Source organism: Papaver somniferum, chromosome 2, assembly GCF_003573695.1.
Source record: "Papaver somniferum cultivar HN1 chromosome 2, ASM357369v1, whole genome shotgun sequence".
Classification (NCBI taxonomy): domain Eukaryota; kingdom Viridiplantae; phylum Streptophyta; class Magnoliopsida; order Ranunculales; family Papaveraceae; genus Papaver; species Papaver somniferum.
In genome coordinates, this window is record NC_039359.1 from 49,199,491 (window position 1) to 49,211,622 (window position 12,132).

Here is a 12,132-nt window from a genome sequence, read left to right on the forward strand (position 1 = left end):
TATGACAAAATAGAAAAAAGCTATTCAAGAACAAAGAAGCTACTTTTCACTAAAGTTGTCTTCATTCACCATATCAATTTCGGAATTATTAAGTTCATCGTCAATTTCTTCATATTCAGAATCCTCTTCACTATCAGAAATATCAGAAATTTCTTCATTAGGAGCAACATCATCGAGCTTATATTTTGAGAGAGGAATACCATTCTCAGCACAGATCTTCCTTATAGCATCATCACAGACAAGAATAACATCCTTGCTATTATTGGAAATGGTAACAACAAATTGTTTCTTCAACCTGCGATACTTAGAATCTCGAGCGATAAACTTCATTTTCATCTCCTTAATTTGACTACGAAGTTCTTGTTCAACCACTGCGAAGGAAAATGAGAAGGTTAGTGTCATTCACAAAAAATATGTCATGGGGTAACAAATGGAAAGGCATAATAAACGACCTTCTTTATTGGAAATAATATCTTTAATCAAAGTAGAGTGATCTGATCCAAGACTAACAGTCACAACTAAGTTATTTCTAGCATTATCCAACACTCTAGCAGCCCAGTCAAATTCAGCATCACTTTCTATGAGAAGTCGAGAACGGATCATATTTCCTCGTTCAACAAGTGCATATCTCTCGTTTAAACCTCTATCTCTTTCCACTTGAACTTGAAGAATGGTCTCTTGGAATTTCTCTAAAGCTTTCGCACCACTAAGAGAGATTTGATCTTTCTCATTGATAAGAGTACTAATCTTGGCTTGCAAAGTTTTATTTTTCTCTTTTGATTCTAAAAGTAGGAAATACCATATGGTCCTAGGAATAATATATTAGAGAGAGTCTAGTCCAGTTGACCTAGTCATGTGTCTGTTTGGTCCTATTTGGGAAAATATATTATAGTTTGGTCCTAGAAATTATGGTTTGGTCCTAGGGTGATGTCATGGATGATGTAATTTTCATTATGTGGTAGCAGAAATACTCTTATATTATTTTTTGGTCCTAGAAAATAATGGTTTGGTCCTAGGGTGACCACATATATACCAAAATTACTAAAAAATATCTCATTCTCAGATTTACTTTCTCTCTCATCTTCTATTCTTTTTCAGATCTACTTTTCTCTCTTTTTTTTTTCTTGATGATTTGATAAGATTTGATGTTGAAGACGATGACGAAACCGATATACTTGATGAAGACGACGACGATCTCATGTTGTTGCTGCTGCTTGTGTTGAAGATGAAGATGAACTCTGTTTTTAGGGGTTTTTCTGTTGCTTTCTTGATAAAGAAGAAGATGAAGACGATGGTGTTGTTTGTTTCTGTTGAAGACGACGTTGAAGATGATGAAATCGATGAAGATGATTTTGAAGACGATGATGAATATGATGTTGTTGAAATCGATGAAGAAGATGAAGATTTGGGTGTTTTTCGTCGTTTTGTGTTGCTGCTGTTGTTGAAGATGAATGGCGACGATGAATTTTGATGAAGTTCTTTGTTGCTGCTGCTGTTGTTGAAGATGAAGATGATGTTGGTAAAGTTTTTATATGGAGTTCATTCCAGAAATGAAGTCTGGTTTGTATAGGTTTTTATATGGACTTCATTTCTAGAATGAAGTCTGTTTTTTTAGGTTTTATATGGACTTCATTTCTGGAATGAACTCTGGTTTATATAGGTTTTTATATGGACTTCATTTCTTGAATGAAGTCTGTTTTTTCAGGTTTTTATATGGACTTCATTTCTGGAATGAATTCTGGTTTGTATAGGTTTTTATATAGACTTCATTTCTGGAATGAACTGCTACAAGAAAATAAGTAAAAATTAACACGGAAGGGTACTTTTGTCAGTTTAATATTTTTAAATAGTTATGGACCAAACAGTAAAGGCGTTTTCCTAAAGAACCAAATAGACATGGGCCCACATAAAAAAGTACCAAACGATATTTTTCCCATTCTAAAAACGACGCTTGAAGCCATTACTATAAGATAAGGCACTTCTATGATGAATGTTAAGGGATTGGTATTTCTCCTTTAAAGCCATTATTATAAGATAAGGCGTTATCAGTGATGTTGTTTAAAGAATCATTAAGATACTCAAGAAGAATATCACCATCAATAGGATGAGGAAGAGAGTGAAATAAAGAAGTCGCCTCGTCAGTAAGGTCGTAAATCTCTGCAAGAATAGATAATTATAGAGAGAGCAAAAGACATAAATAAACAGGTCGACACAAGGAGTAAAGGATCACGCACCAATTAAGTGATCATTCCTTTTTTGAAGATCGGAAATCTTGTTTATACAGGAAGAAATATCATATTCAAGTTGATGGTTTCTCTTGTGAAGATCAGTAGCATCATTCTCATGAATGGAAACCTGGGACCTAAGTTCATTATTTTTAGCTGCAAATCTGCGAAGCCTCCTTTCATAGTCTGAAGAGACAACATATGATGAGCGAGCCACCTGCGAGGTTATTAAATAAATGTGAGAAAATTTCGCATGATGCAATTCCAAATAAAGTGCGAAGGTATAAGAAATCACCATAGAAGCAAGATAATATTGAAAGCTGGGGCTCAAAGACGAGGCAGCTCCGCGAAGAGAATCATCATCCAAAGTAGGAGCATTTATTATCTTAGCGAGAGTCTTACATGTGTGAGCCAATGAATCATCTCCAGCTGCTGTCATGGAGTCGGAAAATATACTATATATTTGATCCATTCCAGATTTAATAGAGGGATCTTCACCAAGAATACTATCATCATCATTGTCAGACTGAGAACTCGAAGAGAAAGAGGAAGGTGCTTTTCGTTTCTTAGAGGGATTCTTGAAAAGGATTTGTAAGCAGTCTTTTTACTACGAATTACACTTTTTCCTTTCATGCTTACATTTACAACCTCCTCCTACGCAAATAATAGAAGATAAGAAAAGAGGCAACAATATTGTTAAAATTAAACAAAAGGTATTTCTTACTTCATTATTTTGCGAAGGAGTCGCTTGAGATAATTTTATAGTCTTTTTTGCTTGATCAGCCATCTGAAGTGAGGAAAATAGATAAGAGTGGTAGAAGATAAAAAAAAAAGAGGGAAATAAATATAATTAAAGATAGCATACCACTCTCCTTTCTTCGGGCCATCTGAATACCCACGAATCATAAGCATGAAGTCCCTCGGGAAGGGGAAGAGTTAAGCCATGTTCATCCCTACCAGTTATGTATGGGCCCACCAAAATGATTAGGTAATATAACCATCGCGTGTCATTCGACCAACGAGCGGTATTATTTAAAGGATCATGCCAATCGACATCTCAGATGATTCTTTTCTCCTCAGCAATACCATCTTTTCTTGACAAACGAACACCCCATTTAGAGGCGATACTTTTCATGATGGTAACTTCGTAATTCTTGAAAAAAAATTCAAGGGTATAATATGCATGGTTAATTTCCTCATCTCGATGATCAAGATTTCGCTTCTCCACTGGGTACTGAGATTCTAAACCTGCTGTACGACTAGCATATTCAAGAGCTATTATAATACAATCATCGCTAAGTTGAAATATGCCACTCGAAAAACTCGCATGTGAAAGAATCTCATAAAACAAGGGAATTTTGGGATCATAAAGTGGAATAGGAAGACCAGCATGAAGTTTTCCCACCGAAATGATGATCTTTTGATCATTCCACTCCTCAAGAAAAAACCATTCAGGTCCAAGTTTGGATGAAGGTTTTGATCGAGAAGGGGCAGATAACGAAAAACCTCGTGCACCAAACTCTCTCTTCAATTTATCAAATGCCTATTTGTTCTTCCAACCAGCTTCAGGCATTTTTAGGTATGGGAATGAAGCATAATTAAGAGATGATCAAGAAGATTAAGATCAAAATGGGAGAAAAATAACAGAAGAAATCAGAGGACTAGTAACAGAAGAAAATAGTTGCAGAGAGTAAAGAGGCGATCAAGAGTAAAAAGAAGTATGAAAAATAAAAAGAGTAACAAAGATATTTACTCTCGATTCCAGAGATATTCACTCATTAATGCGATAATTAAGAATGAACGGATAAGAAAAAGAGGTTATAAAAGACATGTCAGATTAAGATTAGCTGAAAGAATACGCGTAAGTTCTCACGCTTAGATTAGGGGAATATGTCAGCTGAATAGAATACAAAAAGATGAATCAGTGCGGCATTTTAAATTGGAATTTATCATATCGCTCCCTTTCCAAAGAAATGACATGAGAAGAGGCAAAATGTAGATACTAAATACCCTACGTTTATTATGTGCGCGAAGTAATATTTTGGTAAACAAGCGAAGGGTATCGCTTATAGCATATTTAAGATAACGCATCAGATGACGTCAGAAGAATCATGAGTAAAGTGTGATGGTAGTGCGAAGTTATAGAGTACGTGCGAGAAGAGTCAAGGTAAGCGCGCGATAATGACGCACGCCAGATCCGAAAATAAGGGTTTATTGGCTGTCATCCACTATATAAAATCCCTATATAAGGGACCGAGCGACCATGTAAAGGGAGCGATCTTTTTGAGAGTTTTAGACTTGGAATTTAGGAGAGAGAAAGATTGTTTGTTCTCCAAGTTAGAATTCTTCTTAATCCTTGTAATCATATTAAATATTTTATGAATGAATGTATGAAGTTTAAGATGATCACTTGAATTGTTATTAGATTTCATTAAGGGTATAGTTGGGATTTCCTGCAACTACACCATCTTCCTTAATCCATTCGAAATCGAAATAAATCTAAGCTTTGAAATTAGGTTTACCCGCATCATTTGTCACTAGATTTATTTTTGTAGCTAAAGCAAGTAGAAATCGATCTAAATCGACTGTTTAGGAGGAGATGGTAGTGGTGCTGGTGATGGGATTAGGTTGATTTTTGGTGGTGGTAGAGGTAGAGACGAGATGGAGATATGGTGGTGGAGTCTCGTTCAATAGATTTTTCGTGATGGAAGTAGATGGAGATGGTGATAGTGGCGACGGAGATGGTGGTGGTGGATTTGGTTTGATTATCAATTGAAGATCTATGTCTCAATCTCACATCTCTATTGAATCTCTTTCTTTGACTCTGAAATGATGGTGGCGGTGCTGGTTATCATATTGATGGCGGAGATAGCGTTGGCGGTGATGGTGGTGGGATCGATGATGAAGACAGTGGTGGTGGCGTTGTCTGGAAAGAGAGAACAAATAAAAGTTTTGGATCTGGAATGAAAGGTAAGGTACTGATATCGATAGACAAGAGGGTATGTTTGCAAGAAATAAAAACTTTAATGGACCCCTGATGGGCTTGTGGTTAGAGAGGGATATATTTATTATGTGATAAGGATATTTGTGAAGCCCATCAAAACAAGGGACAATAATTCAATTTCCACTTTCACAAATGGGATGACTGCTAATGGGGTGTACTAATTAGTTAGAGGTGTACAAAAATTCATATAAGACAAAACATCTCTCACTTATGGATTGGTACACCAAGTAAATTGGTATTCCTCTTGGAAGCTTTTGACAAACTGGCACCGTAATTTGTGTGGTTGTAAAACACTAATCTTTTTATGGAAGCAGGATTTTTGTCACAGTTTGATCATAATATAGAAACCGATTTTGTTTGGGAAAATAAATTAAAAGTTGATTAGAATTTGGAAGCATATTTGGTTTAGGAAATCAAGGGTTAACCTATATAAGTGCTGTCTGGATCCATCTTCTTAGAAGAAGTAATATCTTTAGAGATGAATAGAGAGGAGGATGTTTTAGTGCCAAAGAAACTAGGAACACAGGGTCCCAACTATGCAGCCCTCGCCGTAGAATACTTGGAGGCTGTGAAAAGCAGATTTGAGGATTATCCTCCGGAGAAATATGAAGGATTTCTTGAAGTCTTGAGAAACATTAAATCCCGGAGGGTGGTGCGCGCAGCTGTTGCTAGAGTTAAGGTTTTGCTTGAAGGTCATCCAGATCTTATTGTGGGATTCAACTACTTCTTGCCGCCAGGATATGAAATAGAAACGGCAGATGGTGAGTGCGAGGGCCATACTAGTACTGGAGAAGTCACCAATATGCAAGGGCATCATGTATTAGAACCTTCGCGAGAGATCCAAGATACTAGTACTGAAGCGTTGCATCAAGATGACTATCATCCAGAACACATTTTCTGCCAGGAAGTCAAGAAGAGGTTAGGAAATTCTTAAGATTACCGGGAATTCTTGAAGTGTCTTTATATTTATAGGGAAAAGATAATTTCACGCGATGAATTGAAAGGTATGGTTGTTTCTTTGGTGAGAGATGATGAATATCTTATCGGCTTCATTGAGAGCAAGAAAATCTTTGGGGACCAAAGTTCACCTGTATTGGCACATAGTCAGGTAGTATAGAGAATCCAAGTTATAGATTATGGCCGAAGAATCGTCCCATACCTCACTACAAAACAGAAGGCCTCTTGGGACGGCCAAAAAACGTTCCAAGAGGACAAAAAACCGTCCCAAGAGATATTAGGGACGGTTTATGTACCGTCCTCTGTTCCACCGTCACTAATACTATTTGGTCATGTTTTCTTTTTGGGACCGACATATTTTAGCCTTGATTTAAATATTTTATGACTATTAGGGACGGTCAGGCCATCACCGTCCCAAATATCCTTCTTTAGGGACGGTTTTTTCAAAACTGGCCGTCCCTAGAAGCCTTGTTTTTTGTAGTGCCTTTAACTAACCATAGGACGGAGGTTGGGTATGAAGTGTTGAATGACATTTTTATATCAGAAAGTTCTACAAGAGACGAGGACTTCAAGCATACAGAAAAAAACGTATACGAAGAACGTATATTTAGATGTGAAGATAATTGATACGAACTGGATATGTTATCACAATTGCTAAAAGATACCATTATGCAAGCTTAGGAACTGCTAAACAAGATTGAAATCACCACAATTGAATCAGAAAGGCCTAATCTTATTGAGGATCACTTGACTAGTCGATATCTATGGTGCATTGAAATCTTATACGGTGACCATGGACTGGAGGTGACTGACTTATTAAAAGAGAATCCGGATGCTGCATTGCTTGTCATATTACGTCACTTGAAACAAAAAGAGAACGAATTGTCAGCATATCGCTTAGAATGTACCAAAGTTATGGCTGAAATTCGCTCCAGGAACTATAAAAAATCTCTGGGTCATCGCAGCTTTGAACTCAAGAAACAGGACATGCAAGAACAAAAGAATAAAACAACTGCACTGGAGCTAGCAGCAGAGAAGCAAAGCAAAATAACTGAAGCTTGATATATTTTTTCTATTTTTATTATTAATAACAAATAAAGAATATAATTCATTATAATACGTTTCGCAAATTTATGTAAATTGCGTACAAGATTTAAGAAATATGAGTTATAAGTTATGGTTAACTGTTATATAGTTTTCTCCTACTGAGTACTTCTTTCAACCTCTTGGTTTTGCTCGTTGACCGCTGAACTTGATGTACTTCTCGTACTATTAACAAGTTTGAACCACTGGCTTGAAGGATCACACGTTTTATCTCTACTCAAACATTTGCAAGAATTAGTCACAATGGTATTGTTAGTAGAATCAACATCCAAACACACAGCGGTATTGTTTTTATCGGTGAGCTTAGATTGAAGATGCATTTTGGATTCAGATATCGTTTCCCTCTGCGAATTAGTATCTGTACATATAATTCCAAGCTTAGCCGGCTTCCCTACTCCATCAGCTTGTAAGCAGAAATAAGTTCCCTTCAGTGATATATGTTTTTGTGCTGTGTAATCCCATCCTTCGGAACTCGAACAAGATCCCAATTCTAATGGCGCAAACAACGATTTTCTGTGGACGCGAAGTCCCGTAGATGGATGATAAATGATTTTGTATTGAGTTCTGTCAGAAATACCAGGACCTTGAAAAGGAGCTTGAATTGAAGAAATTATTTCAAGGAAACTAGAATTCTTAGTCCCGCACCAGTTAAAATCTAAAACTCCGTAGAATTCTTCCATTCCAAGTACACCTTCTCTTAAGTAATAACTCCCAACTAATGACCACAGAGCCCAATCCAGATCAAGCTCAGCAGCAACACCCATCATGCAATTGAAATACCGATTATCATTCACATCATTACCTCTTTGATCCATACCAAATTCGCTTAAAAACAGGGGCGCTACACCCTGTTCAAGCAAAAATCCTGCTCTTCTCATCCAGTTATTCATTACATTTCCACATACTTGATTTACATTACCATTTTCCCAGTCATGAGAGTTCGTGAATGCATATAAATGTACCTCGCAAACTAATTTTCCCGTGAACGTTAAGTTCACCGGTTGTTTAGCAAGGGAACTTAAATCTGCATCGAAATTTAACCCGGATAGTATTACAAGAATGTTAGGGTTTGCTGCATGAACTGCTTCAGCTCCTTGTTGCATATACCTGATGATGATTTGAACAAAAACTTCAGCGAAACCGCGATATATAACGTGTTCAATTCAGTTGTACGACATTTGATATGCGAAAATAAGTGCATGGATATATATATATATATATATACATTAATACATACTTGTACCAGTCGTTGACATTTTGCTTTGGCCTTCGAAGCTCGTTTCTCAGGCTCATGCCAACAACACTAGTTGAGCCATTGAAAATGGAGGCCATCTTAGTTAGCCCCTTGATCCATAATTGCGGATCAAAGTATTTATCTCCGAAAAATCCATTGTCGTCAAAGTTACTGCAGCACCAACCTGGCTTGCTGAGATGGTTGTCTAGTATCACCATCACATCATTCTCCTCCAAGTTGGATACAACAGCCTAGACATCAACAAGTGAAAATTTATTTCCTGTAAATTCAAAATTTTCAAGTGATATGAAAAATAAATAAATAATAATAATAAAGTAAAAAGATGTTAGATTACCTTTAGAGCTTCAATAAGAGTAAGGTCAAGGAGAGATGAGTTATTAGCTTGTATTCCTGAAATTGATTCAAGAAGTCCCAAACTTTGAAATGATTTACGAACAGTGACCGACGCCAAAGTATAATTTGTAGCTAAGAACAAAGGCCAAGTTAACCGAACGCAGTTAAATCCCATGCTTCTAATCTTTCTCGAAATCGAATCCAAAGGTTGCTTACTCAGACCTTCAGCTACCACAGGTTGAAGATGAGACACCCAATTTGTGCACGCTAACTTTACTCTCCGTTCGTTTTCATCGACAATCCATCTTGAATTTGTATATAGAGTTGCAGGCAAAGCTGCCATTGTAGGCTGACCATTGTAACAAAGTGATAAAATACTTGGAAAATAAAATGAAGCTAAGAAGAACAAGAAACTCCGGCTATGATTGTTATTCATGGTGATGAGTTTGGTTAGAATGCGATAAGAAGAAACATTCATATTGTGTATGTATAAGCTTGATTTGATTTGATAATAATGTTTTGGGTTTTCTTGCAAGACTTGCCATCATATTGTGTGTAGCTCAAAACGTACGTTTTGTTTTATTTTGCTTAGTAATTTGTTGCATTCATTGTAGTGGAGGTCTTTGTCATACATAATGAACGGCAAAATTATTGTTAGAGCTGAAAATAAGAAGACTTAGAAGTGACGTATTTATATTAGGCTTCTCTTAAATATAGCCCATGATTTTATTAGCTATAACCCATGTAAAATAAGTCATTAATTTAACCAAACAGATTCTTATAATTATTAACATAACCCATAAAATTGAACACAGTTTTAGATATAGCCCAAACTAAATTTTCAAATCCCAAAATGAAAAAATAAAATAAAATTAATTATATAATTTACATAATTAAAGTTATGTAAGTTCTATGGCGTAATTGCTGATTTTTAAGAATACTCAATTTAATGTAATCATTGACGAGGAGAAAAGAACATCATATTAGAATTTTTTTTATAGAATAGTAGTGCTTATCTTTAGAAAAATGATTTTTGGAAAAAAAACTAAATCTTAGTTGATTTCATTTCGTTTTCGATTGGCATTGTTGTGGAGAATTTTTAAGGAAATGATTGGAATATATATTCTCAATTGATATTACTATAATCATGATTTAGGAAAATAACACCACTTTAGAGAAAAGGTATTATTTTTCCAAATACTTAAAGTTGAGTTTAGATTGATTTGGGGGAAAATAGAATTTATGATTTATAATTGGGAAATTTGTAAGTATAATGAGAGAACAATTAAAAATTAATTGAAGTATAACTTAGTTTGGATCTTGAAAAAAATAATTAGGGTTTATATTTTTATTTTGGGAAGAAGTAGAATTATTAATAAAAAGTTTAAGACATGTTTGGTAATTTTGATTTTTCATTTTTAACTTAAATTTGTTGGGCTATGTTAATAAAAGTGTGGGCTATATTTAAGACAAGCCTTATATTAACTAGACTATTTTTTTTTTCTTTTTGGTGATAAAAGTCTGAAATTCTGAATGAAACCAAAATAGTAGTGGTCTATAATTATAAAAGGACACCCAGGGACACCCTTGCAAGATTAAAACTCATGTGATGGTGAAGTTGTAGGTTTGCACAACCCCCCCTAGTGGGAGTAGGTATAGTGTGCTAATAAAAGCTTAAAAGTGCAGATGCTTCGGTTGCAAAATCACTATTTCAAGCCTACACTACCTCATTTGAAAGAAATAGAGTGCTTTCTGAGGGTCATATAATATTAGGCAACTGTTGATCCGACTTATCAGGGCCAAAGTTGTTTAAGAAATAGAGTGCTTGAATAAGACAGAAACTCAGGGCCAAAGTTGTTTAAGACTTTCAAGGGTGGACAACTGTTTCGAGCACGATGTGAGCCGTTCTATACATTGTAACACTACACCATTTTGTTTAAGTTGAAATAACATATTCTTTATCGGACTTATCATTCCTTTCCTTTTCTGTATGACTAGTCAACAACCCAAAACTTGTGACTTAATAAAAGCAGTGGCTAAAAATATCAGTTGAAAATGGGGAGGGCTAAAAATAAAATCTAATGATTTTAGTAGATTAAATACAATTTATAAGGGGACTAACTAAATATACAGGATATAAATAAGGGTTGTCAAGTAATTTTAGTTATTTTAGGGGGGGGGGGGGCTAGAGCCGGGTTAGCCGACCCTTGGCTCCTCCCCGGAATAAAAGTTATTGTACATATGATTATGATATTTCTTGCTATGCATCCAGTTTAGTTAATCTAAATATTAGGTTCAAATTTATTGTCATTCGGACGTTAAAGAAAGTTTGGTTTATTGTCATGAGGATGTTGTACCTATAAGATCGTCCATGGATCCTCTCCCTATAAATAGTTATATATATAAAGTTCTTTTTGTTTCAATGGGATGTCGTGCTAGAAACTCTAGTTCCATGGATCCTCCCTCTTTAAATTGTTAAATAGTTATAGGAAATAGCTAGATTGGTGTAGGAGGACTACTCTTATCATCATCTATCATTAATTTTGTGGCCAACTGATATGGCACAGCGGAAGTAATTGAAAACAATCGATCATGCGAAGAATCCACTTCGGTATAAGTAACGATAAACACTTCAGTCAAGGAGCAAACATGACGATAACGACTCTAATCCAAGAGTTAATTAACAATCAATGGAATTACCAAATAACTTAACAGTTCATAAATCATATAAAGATGAGGTAAAACCAAGATAAAAGAAAAAGAAAGATAGTCTACGGTTTTAAAAGAAATTCTCACATGCTAAAACTAAGATGGAAAACAATCATCCTCAGCATATGTCCCGTGTCAGGCTCCCCGACTGCGAAAAGACTCGGCCTCGAGTCACCCTCTGTATATAAGGGTCCTTCTAGAAAGTAACGATATATATCAGATACATTGAAAGTGTTAGAGATATTCATGTCGCTTGGAAGTTCTAGCACATATACGTTGTCGTTGATCTTCCGAGAGATGCGAATTGGGCCATACTTTTTATGCCTGAGCTTCCCATAAATGCCTACAGGAAAACGATTCTTTCGAAGGTGCACCATCACTAAATTACCCACCTCAAAAATTTGAACTCTGCGATGCTTATCAACTCTAGACTTATAAGTTTCTTTGGACATTTGTAAATGTTCAGTCACGTCTTTATGCATCTGTGATACCCTCTTAGGTAAGTGTTCGGCAGTAACACTCTTGTCAGGATCACCAAAGATAGA

General features: G+C 35.7%; 1 protein-coding gene across 1 annotated transcript; it reads right to left on the reverse strand.

Moving 5' to 3' along the window:
* Window positions 1–7,248: 7,248 nt before the first annotated feature.
* Window positions 7,249–9,367, reverse strand: LOC113347587 (glycosyl hydrolase 5 family protein-like). Its single transcript, XM_026591258.1, has 3 exons — window positions 8,880–9,367; window positions 8,528–8,775; window positions 7,249–8,397 (listed from the first exon to the last, which is right to left on the reverse strand). The coding sequence occupies exons 1-3, from the start codon at window positions 9,354–9,356 to the stop codon at window positions 7,389–7,391; spliced, it is 1,734 nt and encodes a 577-aa protein (XP_026447043.1). The 5' UTR covers window positions 9,357–9,367; the 3' UTR covers window positions 7,249–7,388.
* Between the last annotated feature and the right edge of the window lie 2,765 nt (window positions 9,368–12,132).

Bases quoted from the DNA above. Each gene is read 5' to 3' on its own strand.
- LOC113347587 (XM_026591258.1), bottom strand. From the start codon at position 9,356: ATGAATGTTTCTTCTTATCGCATTCTAACCAAACTCATCACCATGAAT. The intron at 8,776-8,879 runs GTAATCTAACAT...GTTGATGTCTAG, and splicing joins CTCTTATTGAAGCTCTAAAG to GCTGTTGTATCCAACTTGGA. The intron at 8,398-8,527 runs GTATGTATTAAT...AATCATCATCAG, and splicing joins AATGTCAACGACTGGTACAA to GTATATGCAACAAGGAGCTG.